At 35.6% G+C, this 20,746-nt stretch overlaps 1 protein-coding gene across 2 annotated transcripts; it reads right to left on the reverse strand.

Annotated features, from left to right (window-relative positions):
• Positions 1 to 618: 618 nt before the first annotated feature.
• LARP7 (La ribonucleoprotein 7, transcriptional regulator) lies at positions 619 to 20,455 on the reverse strand. Of its 2 annotated transcripts, none has more exons than XM_021684475.2 (13): positions 20,344 to 20,455; positions 13,769 to 13,972; positions 13,179 to 13,279; positions 12,994 to 13,077; positions 12,696 to 12,860; positions 12,513 to 12,606; positions 12,102 to 12,434; positions 11,866 to 12,010; positions 10,061 to 10,209; positions 9,068 to 9,186; positions 5,693 to 5,852; positions 5,375 to 5,466; positions 619 to 1,212 (listed from the first exon to the last, which is right to left on the reverse strand). In XM_021684475.2, the coding sequence occupies exons 2-13, from the start codon at positions 13,968 to 13,970 to the stop codon at positions 1,132 to 1,134; spliced, it is 1,725 nt and encodes a 574-aa protein (XP_021540150.1). In that variant the 5' UTR covers positions 13,971 to 13,972; positions 20,344 to 20,455; the 3' UTR covers positions 619 to 1,131. The 2 variants fall into 2 exon arrangements, with proteins under 2 accessions (XP_021540150.1, XP_021540147.1); XM_021684472.2 differs by having other exon boundaries at positions 12,102 to 12,437.
• Between the last annotated feature and the right edge of the window lie 291 nt (positions 20,456 to 20,746).

The following is a 20,746-nucleotide window of genomic DNA, read 5'->3' on the forward strand; positions in this document are numbered from 1 at the left end:
ATATCAACTGAATCCTTGAAACAGACATCTAAGTTTTGATTATTCTGGAACATATGAAGCATATTTGGTCATAATCCTCATAATAAGGTTTAGCAACTATTTACAGATCTTTGTTAGATTTCCTTCACGGAGAGAACAAAAAGGAGACAATGGCAACTTGCTAGATACCTATTTTTACTAGTAATAAGCTACTGTCACCCCTACTACTGAGGTAGCCAATCTCCTCAAATCCTTGGCCCATAGAAGTAAATAGTGTCCTAACTTTGGGTCTTCCACAATGCATAGAATGGGCACCAAATTAGGCCCACTTCTGGACAAAGCTGATGGAACTACAAATGGTTTGTAGCCCAAGGAAATAAACCCCTTGGCTGTCCAGAGTATGTTTCTGATATTCTTATAAAGGATTAAGATGCTAGTCATGAATAGACCCTGTAGGTTCGGTTCAGTTCTAAGAAGGCCTTAAATATGCCAGGTCTGAGATTTTTCTGAATAAAATGATAGAGAGTTCAGTTATGCCTAAGGCTGATTCTTAGAAGATTTTTTTCTCCCCATGTTCACAGCATCTGGTACATTTTATTTTGTCTAACCTCATTTATGAGAAACAAACTCAATACTTTTAAAGTTTAACATTTTAATTGGAAACAGTTCATATGGCCCATTCAGTGGAAGCTCAGATAAACAAAGTGCAATAAACAGAATGAAATATCACACATAAGTCTCTGTATAAATCAACATGAAAAGGTTGTTGAAAAGGAAAAAACAAATTACAAAATAAGAAGTAGAGTGAGTGCACTGTCAAACATTTTTTTCTAAACTATGTAGTATTATTTTTGTAAATATTGTTTTTGTAATATAAAAACAAAATTAATGATAATGTTCAAAACATTTACTAAATCACTTCGACGTTGATTTGTATAAGATAATGTCAGCAAATAAAATGTTTTTAATGAAAAACTGTGGTATACAATGTACTTGTCTGAACAAAAAGTCTTACTTACAAATTAAAGAACAAAGGTATTTCTTCTAATTAATATAGGTTTCAGAAAAACTATTACTATCAAAATAAAATGGATTTCCTAAGAAAAGTTCAAGTGTCCAGTGAAATCTTAAGAGGTGACCCAAAACCGTTTCTCAATCATATTCAGAAAATCTAATATGTTTACTTGCTTGCTGAGTCTTTGCAAGTCTAATCTTTTCAGCTTTGGTGATTAACTGTGGAGAAAGAAATTAGAAATTATAATGTACTGTATACCTAAAACAAAAAGATAATCATGAGTAAAAAATTTCACAACGATCAGTTTGAATAAAATTTTTTTAAAAGAGAGAAAGATACACAAATGAGATAAATTAAGCTTAGGCCAAATCAATTACAGAGAGAACTGTTTAGGATTATGGTTTATTAAGTATAATAGATATTAAATCTTAGAATTACTAAAACACTCACACTTTCCTTCCACATTACTAAGAATTTTTCAATTAAAAACAACCACTCCGGGTGCCTGGGTGGCTCAGATGGTTAAGCGTCTGCCTTCGGCTCAGGTCATGATCCCAGCATCCTGGGATAGAGCCCCGCATCGGGCTCCCTGCTCAGCGGGGAGCCTGCTTCTCCCTCTCCCTCTGCCTCTCTCCCTGCTCATGCTCTCTCTCTCTCTCTCTCTGTATCTCTGTGTCTCAAATGAATAAATAAAATCTTTAAAAAAAAAAAAAAGTTTAAAAAAAAAAAAAAAACAACCACTCCATGCTGGAAATTTTTAACCTTTTAGGAAGGTTCAGCACCCGTATTTGTTAGTTGTTTCATATCCCCCTTGGGCTTGAGTATTAATTACTTGATTAATCATTACTTGAATGAAGACAGTATATTTTGGGCTGAGTGCTACATAAAGGTTTGCTTACAAATTTGAAAATTAAAATATTCCAACTAAGGATCTGCTATTAAGAGTACTTATTATTTATTATACCCTTACATAAATCCTTTATTTTATTTTTTTTAAATTTTATTTTTATTATTATTTTTAAAGATTTTATTTATTTGACAGAGAGAGAAAGCTAGAGAGGGAACACAAGCAGGGGGAGTGGGAGAGGGAGAAGCAGGCTCCCCGCTGAGCAGGGAGCCCGATGTGGGGCTGGATCCCAGGACCTGGGAATCATGGCCTGAGCTGAAGGCAGACGTTAGCTTAACGACTGAGCCACTCAGGCACCCCTCATTTTAAAAAATTTTAAAAGAGATTTTATTTTTAAGTAATCTCTATACTCAACATGGGGCTTGAAATCACAACTCCAGGATCAAGAGTCACACATTCCACTGACTGAGCCAGTTAGATGCCCTTTTAATATTTTTAAAGAAGGCAAATGAAATTATGTGGAATGTAGAAGACCATTTAAGATGGCTAAATATTCCAAAAGTTTTCTTGATGTAAGTTTTAAATATCTTCTGTAGCTTTGGAAGAAATGAAAATCTTGTTCTCTTAAAAATACAGATTCTAGTTAAGTATTCATTAGACATTCATTAAAGTGTTTGATGACTGTGGCCGTTGGCAGGAAGTCACTTTTATTTATTTTTTAGTTTCTTAAAATGTTTACTAAATCATTAAAAGTTTACTTAAAAGTTAAAGAGTGTGAGTCAGTCTATAGATAGACTGGCCGGACAAGTTAAAAAAAACAAGTATTTAAAGAAAAAATTCAAAAGTTGCCCAGGTCACCAAATTGTCTGTTTATGATAGGAAATAGTGACTGCCACACGAGGACCACATTCACTCACATTCACCCACATTTCAAAGGTCTCTAGACTTCAGCAAAGCCAGAGTCAGGGCTTGCATCTATGGAAGTAAAGGTTTATGGGATATATTTAAGGTCTGGTTACTTTGGAAATGAAAATAAGGGGACCCTGTATTTGTTGTTTTTCTAGGAAGTCACTTTAAGATTAAACTAAAAGCCTATTCATCAGTGAAGTGAGTCAAAATATAAGTTATTTATAACTCTGTTAACATATTTTGTGAATTCTGCCTTTACCTGCTGAATATCTGACTATTGGTAATCTGTAGAGAAAAGACCTTGGTGATAAAAACATTTCAAATATGCTTTAAAAGATAAAGACAAACGAGAAAAGACTCACTCTGTTTCCAGTAGCTGTTATCTAATTTTACCAATGTGCTCAGAGTGATAGGGAAGACAACAAAGGCTTGGTCTAGCAAGAATGAGTGAGACCCTATCTGGCAGATATTTCCTTCATCTTACTGATCTTTTCTGAGAGGTCTTTACCCACAAAGAATAACTTTTTCCTTCACCTATTCCCCTTTTTGTCTTTTAATTCTGTATAAACTGACTGGGGCTTAGGAAACTGTCCCCAGTCTCCTTCTGCTTCATAAGGTGAAAATTAAGAACCAGGATTTATTACCAGTGCTTTTCTTTAATTCAATTATGGACCAAGTAATATAACATTACTGTGGAAACGTAAAGCTGTAGTATGAGAAAAGTGCTAATGTCATACTTTTGGCTGCTAAATTTTTTTCTAAATATTTAACTCCCTTTAATAAGGTGCTTAACTCCCAGTATTCTAGCTATAATAGCCTCCTTCCCTTCAAGGCTTCTGCAGTTTCTGCTGCCTGTGCCTGAAAACTGTGCCTTTAAAATCTCCGGCTTGCTTGCTCACTTTCCTAAGGTGTGTCTTAATGTCACTTTCAGAGAACTTCCTGGACAACCTCACCTGATGGAAAGCTATCTCATGATATCCTTTAATTTGATTATTCTACACAGCACCTGTCATCACCTGTCCTAAACTGTTCATCTGTAAACCTTATGAAACCAGGGAACTTTGTTACTCCTGGCTCTATCCCCAGTTTCTAGAACAGTGGGCAACAAAAATGAGCACTCAAAAAATATTAATTAAATGAATTATCAAAAAAGTCGACTGACATACTAATTGTCTCCTCTGAAAAGCCTGTACAATACCTACTTTGTGTAGTGCCATATTTTCACTTTGTGATAGAAGTCTACTTTCATAATTTCAGCTAGGATCCTATACTGTTTATGAAACAAATCATGCTAAGAAAAAGCTTGATGGTGCAACAGATAAATGAGATCAGAAAACAATTTTCCAACTGAATAACAGAGCTACACATTGTTTTCCAACCCAATTTATGAAACTCCCTAGTCAGTGTTTATTTCCTCACTTTAAATTTAATTTATGGAGATCAGATCTTTCTGGAAAACAAAATGACTAATTCCTACTTTTAAAAACATATACAACTTAAATGAAACTTCACACCAATTAGAAGGATAACAATTATTTAACAAAGTGATTTCATTTTAGTCATGAGTTCTGGATCAATGATTTTAACATTTAAATAATCTCAAGCAGGCTTTGAAATTAACACCTCATAGACCTGAATGAGTCTTTAGGGAGGAAGGAGGCCTTCCCACATCTCAGCAAATTCAGTCTGTATTCATGCAAACAGAATTAACAAAGACCAGTCCCCCGCACCCAAATAATCTTAAATTCCAGTGAATCCTAGGCAATGCAAGGCTGATGAAAAAGCACTAGATTTTTATGTAATAAAACAAAAATAGAATTAGAATCCTAAATCAACAAACCTAAAATACAGAAAGTATGATTTTAAGTGCTAATGAATCATAGAAGAATACATAACTTTTCATATTTTTGTCTTATAATAAGCATTTTAAAATTTTGATAATAGTATTAGTTTTTATGTGCCCTAATTTGTCCTAAGCACTTAAAGATGTACTAATCTTTTACACATATAATAATTTGTTTTAAAAGAATAAACGTTACAGCTCACAAGCAACAGTAAGTATGATAAATTACTCAGTGTCATTTAAAACAAAATTACTGAGAGTCTTGCTTTAAATTATTTCATGTATTTAAGCTTGTTTCCTTCACTTGTTGAGTATTCTAGAGAAAAAGGAATAAAGCTTATCATTTCTACAGCAAACTTTATGCATTAAGTTTCCCGGTATTATCTGTGGAGGCTCCTATCTTTAAAAACTACACTCTCAAATATGTTGTTTTACCATTAAGACAATCTTGAAATAATCATTTATTACCAAACTACAAAACACAGCAGCTAGAAATCAATACTGTTTAAATTGCCACCACTAGTTACAGTAAAAAAAGCAAAACAAGAAAACACTAAATTATGCACCCTTATGGGGAAAATAATTCTAATTTCATGTATTTCAAAATCTAAAAAAACAAGTATTCTCTCACAATCTATAATGCAGTATATACCATGTAAATCTTTGTTGTGTCTAGCAAAACCAAGGTTATTTTAGGGCTACACATTACTGACTTTCAGAAAACATTCAAGCGAATGTTGAATTTAGGCTACTGAACAACAAAAACCAAAAAACGAATTACCTTCTCAGTGCCTCTTTTCTTTTCACGAGGCTGATTAAGTTTGGCCTGCCTATCTACCAAAATCTTCTGCCAATACCTCTGCTCATGGTCACCTTAAAAACAAAAACGACAATCACTGATACATATGAAGAAACGTATTCAAGGCATTAATCACATTTCAATAAAAAAACTGTCGTTGTCTGATTATATTTACTACTACTTTATGCATATTAGAATATGAAAATTAAACTAATCTTACTAGCCAAACTCAGAAAATACAACACAATCACCCCTAGATAAGAATTACTAAAAAAAAAAAAAGATTGTATGAATTTTTACCAGAAAGGATCTCAAGGTTCCAGCAGTGTTTCTTTTTAATTTCTGTATATGCGTTTATTACAGCTTGAGCATCCTCAGGAGTTTTAAATCTAGCATGGCACTCTGTATCTCCTTCTAGCAGATCAACATAAACAACTTCTGAGATTGCTGCCAAAGTATCCTGCATTAGAATTTAGAAAGACTTTAAATAAATAATAAAAAAGTTTCACAATAATCCTAAAACTATTCCCATGGTTGTGACAGAATGTAGTATACAAGTCAGCCATATACAGTTTAAAATGAGGAGTGACTATCCTACATTAACATTTCTTCTAAAATATACACAAATATCTTCTTTTAATGAGTTTTTATTTTTAACTAATCTCTACTCCTGACATGGGGCTGAAATTCAAAACCCCAAGATCAAGAGTCGTACACTCCACTGACTGAGCCAGCCAGGCATCGGTAAAACACAAATACACTTGAAAACTGACTTGAACAACCTTGGGAACTCTAATCATAACTTTCTTTTAATCAAGCACAATCCTAAAATATTAACTAGAATGGGAACACTGCACAAGGACAACAGATTTGTAGAGCAGAATGTACAAGTAATTCCCCCAAATGCCAGATCAATAAGAGGGTTCCAAGTCTCAGTGCAGTTACAATGGATTAAAAAACAAAAAACCCACAATGGATTGGTGGACAAGGTGTTTACACTCATCTGTACAAAATCACTTATGACCTAAAATGTATGAAAAAAACATTCAACTTTTTTTGAACTCATGAGAAAAAGTTTCCTGGGAACCTACAAAAATTCTAGGTTCCCGAGTAGATCTATGGGAATATAGCTCAAGAGCTCATACTTTCTTTCTTTCTTTTTTTTTTTTTTGAAGATTTTATTTATTTATTTGACAGAGAGAGACACAAGCAGGGGGAGTGGGAAAGGGAGAAGCAGGCTTCTTGCTGAGCAGGGAGCCTGATGCGGGACTCGATCCCAGGGCCCTGGGATCATGATCTCAGCCCAAGACAGACGCTTAACGACTGAGCCACCCAGGTGCCCCAAGAGCTCATACTTTCTGATGAAATACCTAAACAATCTCCTCTGAACAAGTAGTGGTCAGGCAGCAAGGAAAAGTTTTACCTATAATGCCTGCTGTGAGGGCAAATTAACGACATTCCTGCATTTCTAATTATTTTTTCCCAGCATGTTCTTAGGTGTAAACAATGCAATTATGCAGGAATGTTACATAATTCTTCATTCATCAACTTCCATTCAGAAAGCTTAAGAAATTACTGGAGATTGCCAGTTTAAAAAAAAGTTTTGCCTACCCATCTGGCTTCCTTTCTTTTTGACCCAAATTTCAAGCCACAAGAAATTTAGATTACTTTTAGATGTTGGATTTTTAAAGTCTGGATTACAGAAAAAACTAAGCAATAGGTGAAAATATTTGATCATAAAACAAGAAAAGTTTATTAGTTAATAATAAAGAATAAGCAATAAAAACCTACAAAGCCAGGGACTAAGTCTTAACTCATCCCTACTCTTAGCATACTGCCTATCTCAAAGCAGGCACTTAATAAATGATTGCTACTTCAATGAAAAAATAAGACAACTGGAGAGAAATATACTTGCCAATTCTTCCCATTTCGCTATCTACTTAAGCACTAAATTTAGAAACAAAGCAAGACAAATAACTGGTATCAAGTTGATGAAATCTGATGTATTAGGTGGTAATAGTAAGTTCTGTAATTGATTTATCAGATAGATTACTACAATTCAAAAGGTATTTACGATAGACATTATAATGTTAGGTTAATCTCCTGACTAAAACCCTTCTTTAAAAGACAAATTAGCCTGGTAATCACAAGGGCAAGTCAGACAACAGCAAACCATCATTATAACTCAGTTTTTGTTGATTTTGATGATGATAAATGAAGAATGTTTAATTGATCTACTTACTATTTAGATAATAAAAAGGTCTTTGGTGAATATAATTACAGTCTATGACAATTATTCCAAAGAGCAAACTTTGCCTAATTTTACTTTTAAATCTTTTGCAACTTGACTAACCACAGCATCATTTACATCCTCAGTTTTTAATCCTTCTGACCTGAAATTCTATATTGCTACCATACTCTGAAATTCAAGTTGGTAATACCAATTTGGATCCGCCAAATCCCTCATCAATATCATAAACAGAATCTAAATTTATGTGTTAGTGATAGCTACAAGATTTTACAGGATAGAAACAGGATTTTAGATAAGGAGTGTTCACAAGATAATTACAGTGAGCAACCTCATTTATGCAAGTTAAAAAACGTGACTGGTAGGAGTCCATGCAAACCCAAAACATACTACATGATGATGAATGTCAGTATAACAATTTTAAATATATTTGCTATGCCAAAGGACATCTTACACAGGAATATGTCAGTAAGAATGAAGTATGTTTTGTTGGTACAAAAGGTTGTTCAAAGATAAAATATGTAAGTAAAAAAAGATTGTAGAGCAGTAAATGTAGTAATCTGTAAATTATGTAAAACTCTATTTGCATACCCATACAAAATTTTGTAGCTTTTCAAAATATTTTAACTTTTCTGTAATTGTTTGACATTTTTAAAACAGCACAAACTGAAAATACAACATTTAAAAAATAAAATTAACAAAAGCTCTTTTCTCCAAAAAATCCTGCATTTCTCTCAGGAAAAAATTTCAATTTCCAAGAGGACTAATAGACAAAAATCGTTTATGGTAAGTTAAAAATAAGCGTATTATCCCTTTTATATGAAAACAGTTCTGACTTTTTTTAGGTCACAAAATCTTTTAAGAATCTACTGAAAGCTAATGAAAACAAATTACAAACTCTTTAGTTTGCTACAAAAATCAGACAATAGCAGATGATTAAAAGTTCAAAATAATTTCAGATGAACTGTAATGTTGATTAAATCGTCAGAAAGTTTTGACATTAAGTATTTTATAAAACCCATTTTCTCTGAAAAAAGATAATGTCCCCTAAATAAGTAATATTATGACAGCATTTTACTATTTTTATTCTTTTAAGTTATAATGACCACAGTAAGGCCTGTTCATTCAACTACACAACAGTCAACCATTAAGGGCACCAAGAAAAATAAGCACAAAGTGCAGTTCTACAGAAGGATGTTTCAACCGTACTCATTGCAAAATCTGATCCAGTGAAGAATTTCATAATGCAGATTTTGCTTCAAGTCAAACACAAGAGTTACTGTGGAATCAAATCCTAGAAGTATTTTTCCACAGAGGAATAAATTCTAATTTTATTTTCTTCATTTTCTATAATGCAAAACATTTTCAGATGGGTAAATTTTAAAGAGGAAAGAGCAACAACTACCCTTGACACACAAAAGCATTACCCTGACTTGTTTCCTGCCAGGTAGAGGCTCAGTGCTAATGATCTTCACAATCACGCCACTCACAAACTGTGGTCCTGCTGCATTAACCTTTTCCTGGGGACAACCCTCTTCACTGTTTGCTGTTGATTTGAAAAGGAAAGACCAGAAATAAGCCTCTTACACTTAATAATTTAATACTTAGTAGGCCCACTTGAGAATAACAACAATGATTTCTTAGGCTGATTTAAATAATTCAAATTTACTTAAATTTCATTGTAAAATAATTAATTTACTAAATTATTCTGGATGCCATACTGCTTATTGCAGATTAGCATGAAATAAAATACCAAAACTTTTATCACTCTTAATTGCAAAGTGTAGTTAGAGGAACACTTGTAAAACCTTAAACAAATAAGAAAACCTGCCCTGTTTCCCTTAGCCGAATAATAAAGCACTTTACTTAATAAAAAAATAAACAGAATAATACGTAAAATATTCTATAAACATTACGATAAAAATGTGAAAATTTGTATTTTCAACTTATAAGAATTCAAAATACATCTTAATATATTAGGACAAAATTATAGATGAGAAATTACAATTTTTGTTGCTATAAACTTGCTCAATTCATAAACTAGGTACTCATTACTAAATGATTAAGAATCCAAACTTAAATCATTAAAAAAGACACCTTAAGTCTACTATTTTTTTTTAGTCATCTGTACGACCCAATGTAGGTCTCAAACACATGACCCTGAGATCAAGAGTCGCATGCTCTTCTGGGCCAGCCAGGTGCCACGAAAAAAGAGATTTTATAACAACCATTTCAAATATTCTTGTATCAAGCATAAACAGCACATTTGGGATACCATGACAAATCAGTAATTGTTCTAATAACTACCATTGTATATTTAAGTTTTTAAAAATTAAGATTTATCCTATAATAACTGAGAAATAGTATGTCAGTATCTAAATACAACATAATGCTACAACAACTATCATAGTGCTGTTTACTTTTTTCATTTTTTATCTCAGACGTAGTAGGTACTCCGTTTGTTTCCATTTTTGACTCCAATTTTATTTGGGATATTGTTTTTTTTAAAGAAGCCATGCTGGCCTTTTGCAGTGCTAAATACTCTTTTTTCAAATCCATCCATTCGCCCCTGTAATGAAAAGAATGTACTTTTGAAGTAGTGAACACAGATGAGCAAATAAAAATATCTAAATATATACATTCAGTGTCTTATAACCACTCCTCCTAACTTTTCCTTCTTTAAACACAAACATTCAAATTACTTTTTGAGTCCTAAGTGATCCAGGAAATATGAAAAGGGGAGTTTAGTTTCCCCTGACCCAACATTCAGATTAAATGGTTTAAACTTGGCAATTCAATTCTTGAATAAGCTTCAAATGTTTTTATTTATGAAAACAAAAGCTTTGAATTAATTAGCTAGTAACAATTAGTCATCTTTAGGGGAATAATGGCCGATTATAATTTAAAGATTATTTGTAAACTGCTTCCAATTTGAGAGAGAGAACATTCCTTATTATTTACTTGAATCAAAAGAATTTCTAAGAAGAAAAAAACACCCCATGGAAGCATTTTATTTATTTACATACATTTAACATGTAGATGTTTCTTCAAACAGCTAGAGCTTCCCCAGATAGAAACACAATGCCCCTCCAGGCTCCACAGGCGCACCCATTGTTACTCTAATCTATGCCATCAAACAAGCAGATAGGGGCTTTTTTTTTTTGAAAGAGGAGGATATCTTGTGGTAATGGTCTTAGCAGTTATTACTGACATCTGTATACTTCAAAAAAAAAAAAAAAAGTATCCAGACCCACCCAGGATCATACATTCCCTGAGAGCTGATACATTAGAATAACAAAAACCTCTTGTAATGATTCTCTGAGATAAAAAGGCAAAAGGAATTCAGCAGTTAAGAATAGTATAAATACAAGTGCCTGAAGTCCTTGCCTTTTAACCTTCAAGAGGAGGACAGACACTTGGGGAGTACGATTCAGGAAACCTAGGAAAAACTTTCTTCCCAAAGGTATGGTATTTTTCTTTTCTTTTCTTTTTTTTTTTTCCCCTTGGCTTCCACCCTTTCAGTGGATTGGACTCCCTTTAACTTTAACATGGAAGTACTTTCTTTGACTTTTAAAATAGTAAGTGCTTCCATGTTTTAGTAGAAGTGAACCCAAATTCTTCCTCGGAATGTAATATCGCAAGTCCCTTATAGAGCCCAAGGGGATTCCCCTTTGCTTTAACATGGGGGTACCTGCTGTGTAAAACAAAAGTAAGTGCTTCCATGTTTCAGTGGAGGGGTCTCCAAATGGACACAGTTTTATCTCAAAGCTTACTTTACAGGTTAATGAATGTTAGTGATTCACGTTTTTTCCAAGACTGGGCTCCCCACCACTTAAACGTGGATGTACTTGCTTTGAAGCTAAAAAAGTAAGTGCTTCCATGTTTTAGTGATGGTAAGTCTTACTTTTACATTTTAGAAGTTCACAAGAGTCCCTCACGGAACTGCCTGTCTGTGGTATAATTAAGCTTTATCTTTAAGTCTGTTAAGGAACACCCTCTACTTTAACATGGAGGCACTTGCTGTGACATGCTGAAAATAAGTGCTTCCATGTTTTAGTGTGGTGGTTCCTTTTTAATTCTCAGTTGCCTTAAACCCACAATCTGCAGATCCTGGCTACATGCCATGACTGTTGCTAATATGCAACTCTGTTCAATACAAATTGGAATTGCACTTTAGCAATGGTGATGGAGAGGATCAATTTTCATCAGAATTGTATCTACTTACTTTGAAAGGACTCTTAATGGTATAACCTCTTCTCCCATTTTGTGCCTCTCTTTGTGTTTTTTCTTATGCTTCCTTTTTGCTTTTAAAAGGGATCCATCTTTTACATCTCCAGTATCCTTTTCCTCTTCAGTAGACACTTCCAAATCTTAAATTTTAAAATATAAAAAAATAAAGACAAGTTTACATGTACTAACCTTTTATCGTCTAACTAACATTTACCTTAAAGTTGTCGATACCTTTGTTCTCTTTGGAAACCTCTTTTTTAATGTTGTCTTTCTGAGTTATTTTCTTTACTTTTGACCTGGGAGTAGAGTATTCTGCTTCTTCAGATATACTTCTCTTCCTCTTCCCTGTTCTGACTGCAGGTAAACTGGATACTTCCTGTCTTTCCCGTTTTTTCTTTTTTTTTGAAGGCGGCTTTTGGGGTTCAGTTGTTTCTACTTCTGATCCCTCAGACGTGGTCCTGGATCTTTTCATTTTACCAACACTCTCCTTACTTGTATCCATATTTGACACTTTGGTGTCTTCCTTCTTCATTCGGCCTTTCTTCTTCTTCTTCTTTTTCTTTTCTTCTGTAACAATACTATCATTAGTTTTCATTTTCCTTTAACTACATTTACTTAAAAATTAAATTTAATATTAATTACCTGATACTTGAAGCCCAGGAATGGGCTTATTTTTTACTGTCTTAGGAAATATACCAGGTTTTCTTGGTGCTTCTTCTGGTGGGTTGTTAAGAAACTGGAAAATCGGCAAAACCAACCAATTTTGTTACTCTTTGAAACACACTTGCTAATTTTTTTGCTTTTCCTTTTAGGTTCTGGACCTACCTCAATAGCTTTTGCTGCTTGTTCTTTTGTTTCAAATTCCACAAAGGCAAATCCCTTTGGATCTCCAGTAGATTTATAATGTGGTATGCTTATATAAACAACGTTGCCACATTTCCCAAATACTCTTTCAATCCAGCTGTGATTAACGTTTTTGGGAAGTAATTCCTACAGAAATTAAAAGCAATATTAAATATAAGTACTTTTCTCAAGGTCAATAAATTTTTACTTGTAATATAAAAATGTTTCTGTCTTTGACTGTGATCGCCAGCCCTGAGCTTTTCTTAAATGGCTTACTTACCACATACACTGTCCTTTCATCCTCATCCTTTGGTCGTTCACCCAGTGGCTTTTTTCTCCTGATTCTGGTGCCTTCTAAGTCCAGCTTTGAAATGGGCACATGAGGTGATTATGTTTTATGGATTAGTTTATTATTAAACTAATATGATTATGTGATACAATTAATTGTATTGTAACAATTCTTACCTCCACAACAGATGAACTTTTCAGTGCCCTGGCTATTAACTTTCCGTCTGTGGTCAATTTTTTCATTTTGTTGAAAGACACGAGGAGTGATATATCAACATCTAACAAATGCAAAAGTTAATACAGAATGTATATATGCTAAATTGGAGTTCAAATGCATTTTGGTAATTAAATCTGCCTCTCTAAATATGTATAAGTAGGTATACCTATTACTCATTGGTAAAAAAAATGACATTCACAGACTAAGAAGTTTGGACTCAAAATAAAATGCCTTGTGTGAACCTGTAAACACATGCAACACTTTAAAAGTAGTAACCTCTAAGCCCAGGTCAACTGTCAGGTACTCTACCTAACCATGAGCTTGCTAGGAGCTCCACCACACAAACTTTAGAATATCATCAGATAATCCCACAAAGGTCTGTCCTTAAGGCTAAAATGAGCTATAATATTCATGTGGAAAAAACCATAATGTATAAAATGTGCTATGCTATTCAGTACATGGCATGGTAGTATCACACTGTGCTAGAATACTATTTTAGTACATAACTTATCTATAAACTGGTTCCATTTTTACAGTGAAGTACACTTACATCCATCTCTGGACTTTTCTATTTGCTCTCGAAGAAATCTATCCTTGTGAAGATTTGCATCTCCAAACCAGAAGTCCACTTGCTTAGCAATATCTGCAAGCACTTGTTTAACTCGTGACCGTTTCTTTTTTTCTACTTCTTTTTTCTTTTCACTGCTTTCTTCTTCCATTGTCTTTTCTTGATTTCCACTTTCAGTTTCCATTCCTGTTCATTGAAAGAAGAAAATACAGGAAAATATTCAGATTAGCCTTTAAATTGCCTGAGGGCTTAATAGACAAAGTTGCCTGGCAGAGAACAAACTTTGGGGTAACACTTGCAATTAGCCTTGTGGTTTTTAAATTTTTTGATCTTTTTAAGTTTCTTACCTGTTTACTTTTCATTTGCCTTGTTTTTAGTTTTAAAATAATTTACCTTCTACATCATAAATCAGAGCTTTATTTTTTGATGCACTTTATACTGTAGGACCAGATTATCTTCATATAGTATAAAATCCTTACATCTGACCAAACTACACTTTTAAGTCAGTAAGTCAAAGTGTAAGATTAAGGGATTCAGACATTCTCCATCTTGACGAACTCAAAAAAGGTGTCACATTTTTAAATATAGTCTCCAATGAGATAAGTGGATTCTTGTTTTTGATTATTTAAATTTTTTAAAGGTTTTATTTATGCAATTGAATAGGTGTGTTATTTTTTTTCAAGATTTGAGAAAGCATGAGCAGGAGGAGGGGCAGAGGGAGAAGCAGGTCCCCTGCTTAGCAGGGAGCCCAATGCATGGCTCAATCTCAGGACCCCAGGATCAAGACCTGAGCTGAAGGCAGATGCTTAACCAACTGAGCCATGCAGGTGCCCCAAGATTTTATTTTTAAGTAATCTCTGTACCTAAAGTGTGGCTTTAATTTACAACCCCAAGATCAAGAGTCCCATGCTTTCTACTGACTGAGCCAGCCAGGTGCCCCTTAACTGTTAATTTCCGTTCACTAGAAGCAGAATTCAAATGGTAAGCTTTTTCTTTTCCAGGGGACCTCCCATCCCAGTGTTTATTTCTTGGACAGCAATTCCCAAGCCCTTCCTTGAGTCACTTTGCATGCCTCTTCTTTGTTCCCTCAGCTCCAACTATACTGGTCATCTAGCTTTTCCTAAAATTCAGCTGGCAAATCTGAGGGCCTTCTGAATTTGCTGTTCTCAAACACTTAATGTCTAGATAACATGGCTTGTTCTCTTACTTGGTAAGTCTTGTTCAAATGTCACCTCAATGAAGTCTACCACAGCCATATTTAAAACTTCAAATTTCTGGACAGATATTCTTTATCTCCCTTATTTTTTCCCATTGCACTTACCTTCTAACATTATTGTACAATTTTATTTATTTTTCCTTCCTAGAATTTAATATTAATGAAATCAGGTTTTTGTCTGTTTACTGATGCATTCCCATTCCCTGCCACAGAGTAGTCACTCAAAAATTTGTTGAATTAATTGTGTCATCTTCATTGAATCGCTAGAGGTACACACACAAAAATAAGTAAATGAACAAAGGTTTAACATAGGGCCCGGGACGGTGCAGTCCTCCCTGAGAAAAACCCCTAAACATGGTTTTCCCATACTGTATTTCCCAGGCTCCCATAATATGGTTTTCATGGACACAGGAGAGTTAAGACATACGGACAGTTTTTTTTCTGTCTCCTCTGTTGCACCACGGTGGGAGCTACTCTTAGTTGGCATGCAGGCCTTGAACCTATGCAACCAGAATGACATCTGAGATCTGTGGGAAATAGGGGCTAAGGCTTTTACATATCCAGGTGACCTAAAACCACTTTGGCCCTTATCTGTGTGTCACACATGTTTTTTGTAGGTAAAGGGGGGAAAAAGTAGATTTGGATTAATTGTGGAGTTTGTGTAAATGCTGGGGTTGGGACTCCAGATGAGATAAAGATGCTGTCCTACTATCTCTTCTGCCTTGTATCCTTCTTCTTTTAAGATCTTATTTATTTGTCATATTTGTCACAGACAGAAAGGGTGAGAGAGCACAAGCAGCAGGAGCGGCAGGCAGAAGGAGAAGCAGGCTCCTGCCGAGCAAAGAGCCTGATGCAGAACTTGATCCCAGGACCCTGGGATCATGACCTGAGCCTAAGGCAGACACTGGACCCACTGAGCCCACTGAGCCACCCAGGCATCCCTGCCTTGTATCCTTCTTTAACACTCAGTAAACATAATATCAAAGCCTATTTGTACCCCTTCAGGCTGTCAGCCAGAATCAGTTACTCCAGCTGCAATGCTGCAGAGAGTAACACATAGAAAATGTGTTTCAAAGTGACATCCAGTAAGAGAGTACAAAGCCATTAATGCATTTCACTTTCACATCTCCAACTAAACTTGCATTCTCACCAAAATCAACGGAAGAGTATTTTGGCACTTTTAAAACAGGCTGCAGGTGATTAACCAAGTGCCAATTTTGAAAATATGCAAGTAAAGAAGTATTTATTGAGATACATATAAAAGGGAGCTACTCGTCAGAATTAATCACTCAAAAAAAAAACAATAAGGTGTCATTTAGTGCTGAATAACCATATTCTTCACCCCATATTCTCCCTTTAACCAATCCTGTCAGGCTTCCCTTTCCACCATTCTAGTGAAACTGAAAACAGTGATCTCTACTGACTACTGGACCCCTCAGCAGTATCTGCAGTTAAAGTCCCTCCTTGAAAACATTTTCTTCATTTGGCTTCCAGGAGAGTTTTCCTCCTTCTCAATTTCCTTTTCTGGACCATCCTACTTTGTTCTACCTTTATATGCTACCCAGAATTGCATTCTGTCCTGGGTTCCCTTTTTATCTCCACACATATCCTTTATGAGAGTCTCTGACTTTAAGCTCCCTAGTGCCATGCTGATGTTTCACAAATCTGTATTTTCCAGCACGGACTTCCCCCATTAGCTCCCCCCATTCCAATACTCAATTGTCCATTTGACATCTCCACTTATTTACCTTAAGTATTTCTCTTATAGTAAAATGGCTAAATTGAACTCTGAAATTTTAACAAACCTAAATTTGCCTTGTTTTCCCCATCTTGGAAAACACCAATCACAATATTGCTGAGAGCCCAAAATTCCAAAATCCTTCTTCTTTTCCTCATACGCCACAACAAATCCAGGAGCACTGTCTATCTTTATAAAACATATTCTGAATAATGATACTTTTTATTTCTTTTATCACAACCACTTGGTCCATGGTATCATTGTGTCTTGCCTGAACTACTGCAAGTACACTGTAACTTGTGCTTGTTTCTACTCTTCTTCCATTATCATCAATTCTCTAGATAGTAGCCAGAATAATCATCTAAATATGTAAATCAGAGCATGTCAATCTCTCAGACAAAATCCTCCAATTCTTTCTTATCATACTCAAAATCCAAAGCCCTTACTGTGGCCTACTAGGCACTATTCGATCTGGCCTGAGGATATCTAACTTCATTTCTTACAATTCTTTCCAACAGGCTCATTCCAACTATGATATACCATTCCTCAAACATGCTAAGGCCATTCCCATTTCAAGGCCTTTGCTCTTGCTGTTCTCTTTACCCTCCCCACCACATCTGTAGGGATTACTTCTCTGTTCATTCAGGTCTCTATAAATGTCACTTTCTCAAAGATGCCTTTCTTTCACTCACTCTGAAACATTTCTGCTCTGACAATCTTAACACTACCCATTCCGTTACCACTTTGTATCCTCTTGTTGCTATCTGTAATTATAATTTCATTGTCTGTCTATCCCACCAGAATGCAAAAACTATGAAGGCAGGGACTTTAGCTTGATCACAACCTAAACGTTTGTTAAGTAATTAATGTATTTAAAAGATCTCATACTGCAAAGTGTTAGGCATTTCAAGTTTTGAAAGGGGGTAGATGTTTATAAATAAAATACAAATGGAAGCTACAAATTATCAATACAGCAGAATCCAATGCTAACTTTCCCCTTTGCAAAAACTCCACAAATTATAAAGGACAGACGACCAGCTCTCCAATTCCTTTCCTTGTTAGAGCCACCATCTAAGGAAATAGAGGACAGAAGCGCAGAAAGTAAAAATTTTCCTGAAATCAGATGTTTTCCCATCATTCTCATCTCAGAGACCTTCCTTCCTTCCCTCACCTAAGGGTTATTTTTGTGACTTGGAAAATTAAGTTCTAAAACTCTTGCCTAATGCGCCTAACATATGTCTGCAAGCTGTGATCTTAAGAAATATATTCTGTAAATAGTCAAATATACTTTCATATATGTATAAGAGAAGGATTTGATTAACACAAAGTAACAAGATATAGTACAATTTAACTTCCCAGTGCAAAGGCTGGGGGGCGGAATCAGGAAATTACTTTTGTTAGTCTGATCTTCTAAGTCTTTCTCACACACTTGATAAAATGTAACATTATTACCATTTTATCATTTATCAATCTGTCACTAAGTCCTATCAACTCAACTTTTGGAATGGCTTTTATCTTCCTCTAATATTTTCCACGAGTGTCACTATAATACAGGAACAGTTTATAAACTGTTCTAGAAGTCATTTATCCTTCTCATAAGCTGTGTAACTTGTCTAAAACACAGACCTAATTTTATGATTTTAATGTTAAAACTTTCAACATTAAAAATTCCTTAGCACCTTCTTAAAACATAATATGTAAGTTTAAAAAATTGTTAGAGTCAGGGACATCTAACTGGCTTCTAAACAGGGGCTTTAAACAAATAAAGTACTGTGTAAGAATGCCAGTTACTTTACATATATTATTTTAAATCCTCACAATCACAATTAGGTGGTTTCTTCCAACTTTCTTTTTTTTTTTTTTTTTTTTTACAGAGACTTAAAGATTAAGTGAATTGGTCAAAACTAGCTGGGTAAAAACAAGCTTGGGTAAGCAAACGAGCTCTGTTAAGTTTGACTCCCTCATATTTGCCTACCTTTTAGTAGAACTTTTTTAGCCTGTCACGATGCATTCTATGCTCTGACTCAGATATTCTTAACCTAAGGTCCATGGAATTTTGGGTGAGTTTCAAACATTCTTGTGAATTCTGTGAAATTGTTAAAAGATTTTAAACAACGGAATTTAAATATAAATTAATATAAAATGAATATATGTCAAACATTTCAGTAATTAATCAAGGAAGTAGTTAAGTATTACAAACTGGTTCGGGGAGGGTGCGCTTAGCTTGCTCAGTCAGTAGAACATGAGACTCAGTCCCAGGGTCGTGAGTTCAAGGCCCATGTTGGATGTGAGGACTACTTAAAATAAATAATAAATTTAAAAATATTTTATTAAAAAAAAAAAAACTAGTTCAGGGGCACCTGGGTGGCTCAGTCATTGGGCGTCTGCCTTTGGCTCAGGTCATGATCTCAGCCTGTATCAGGCTCCCTGCTCCGCGGGAGGCCTGCCTCTCCCTCTCCACTCCCCATGCTTGCGTTCTGTATCTCGCTGTGTCTCTCTCTGTCAAATAAATAAATCTTAAAAAAAAAAAACTACTTCAAAGGAGTATTAAAATATATAAACAATCAGAAACACTGAAAGGAATTTGTTCATAGACGCAAAAATGGTTAGGGCAATAATCGCAAAATTAATTAATTGCAAGACTAATTTCCATTATAATTATTTTCTACAACTTCCATAAATGTAAAATAAAATAGCTCAATGACAACGAAAGAGATAACCTGGAAGAGTGAGCTAGACAAGATATCCAGTATTTCTTTTCTTGGCCATTTCAAGGTGTTTCACAATTTCCCAACAAAATTACACGTAAAATGTCTTGCCATGTGCATGCATCTTCCTGGGAAGCTCATCCACAGCCTTCATCGTTCTTAGAGGAAATGGTATGTCAAAAACGTTAAGTCATCGTTCTAGCCACGGCTGACCATTCAAAGGCACCAGAACACCCTTGCCTGTGGGTCTTTGCTTTTTTGAATTAGTCTTGTCTTACTTGCCTTATAAACCCCTATCCAATTTTCAAGGCCCACGTTAAATGGCATCTTACTCAATGTAGCTTTCTACCACCACGTCTCCCCTAATTTGTCTCCTTACCCATTTTCCCTCAAGCACATCTATTAGGGCGCTCAGTACCCTTCACTTGACACTTACAATTTGTTAGCTCCCTTCCGTAACTGGATTTTCGGTTCTTTAATAACAAAAACTAGAATCCTGAAAAAGAAAATGACTAACTTTAAAACAAGTCCTCACATTCGCTACTGTTTGGCCGCCAAGGCTCAGATCTAGGAAGTAAGGCATTTTACCCTTGGCTAAGGTCCACCTCGGCACCCGTCCTTTCCCAAGTACGCCGCCAAATGCCGGGCAGGCCCCCAATCTCCCAAAGCCGGACAATACGCGCCCCCAACCTCTGAAAACTGGAACTACAAGGGCGTCCAAAGGACTTTTGCGCGTGCGCACAGAGAACTAGGACAAGCAAACTGATGGGTTTGTGGGAGGGGACGAAGTGAAAGAGACGACAGAAGATAGAATGGACTGCGTTAAAAAGGACTCAGAGGAAATGAAACCTCAGTCAACCTGAGCGACACTATCTACGGTCTACTTGGAACTTACTCCGTTCAATTCCCAAAACACTGGGCTGGTGATAGCGTCCTTCGACCTTTTCGTCTCCAGATCCTTATAGTCCTGGCTTCCGCGTCATAGGATGAGCGACACAACTCTCCCGTAGGCCTTGGAAAAGACGAGCACAGGACGGTGCGTCCGTCGCTTACGTCACGGGCGTGGGCTGGCGCTGGGGGCGGGGCGTTGGATTACCCGGCTGGGCAAGGAGGCTCGCAGACGATGAAAAGTTTGATTGGCGGTTTGAAAACGCCGGTTGTGGTGGGCGGGCTGAGTATTGGGTCCTGATCTGGTGCGGTCCCAGTTTAATGACGTCACAGTCTTTCGCGGGAGAAATTCGAAAGTGGATTTTATGGACAGGTGAGGTCAGTTGTTTCCCCGGCGTGGGGTGTATAGG

This window comes from Neomonachus schauinslandi, chromosome 2, assembly GCF_002201575.2.
Source record: "Neomonachus schauinslandi chromosome 2, ASM220157v2, whole genome shotgun sequence".
NCBI lineage: Eukaryota > Metazoa > Chordata > Mammalia > Carnivora > Phocidae > Neomonachus > Neomonachus schauinslandi.

What these genes read in the sequence shown, in the direction of transcription:
- LARP7 (XM_021684472.2), bottom strand. Translation starts at nt 13,970, where the DNA reads ATGGAAACTGAAAGTGGAAATCAAGAAAAGACAATGGAAGAAGAAAGC. An exon ending in GAACCTTGAGATCCTTTCTG is followed by an intron (nt 5,467 to 5,692) that starts GTAAAAATTCAT and finishes TTTGTTTTTAAG; the next exon opens with GTGACCATGAGCAGAGGTAT. An exon ending in AGAAAAGAGGCACTGAGAAG is followed by an intron (nt 1,213 to 5,374) that starts GTAATTCGTTTT and finishes CTTTCTCCACAG; the next exon opens with TTAATCACCAAAGCTGAAAA.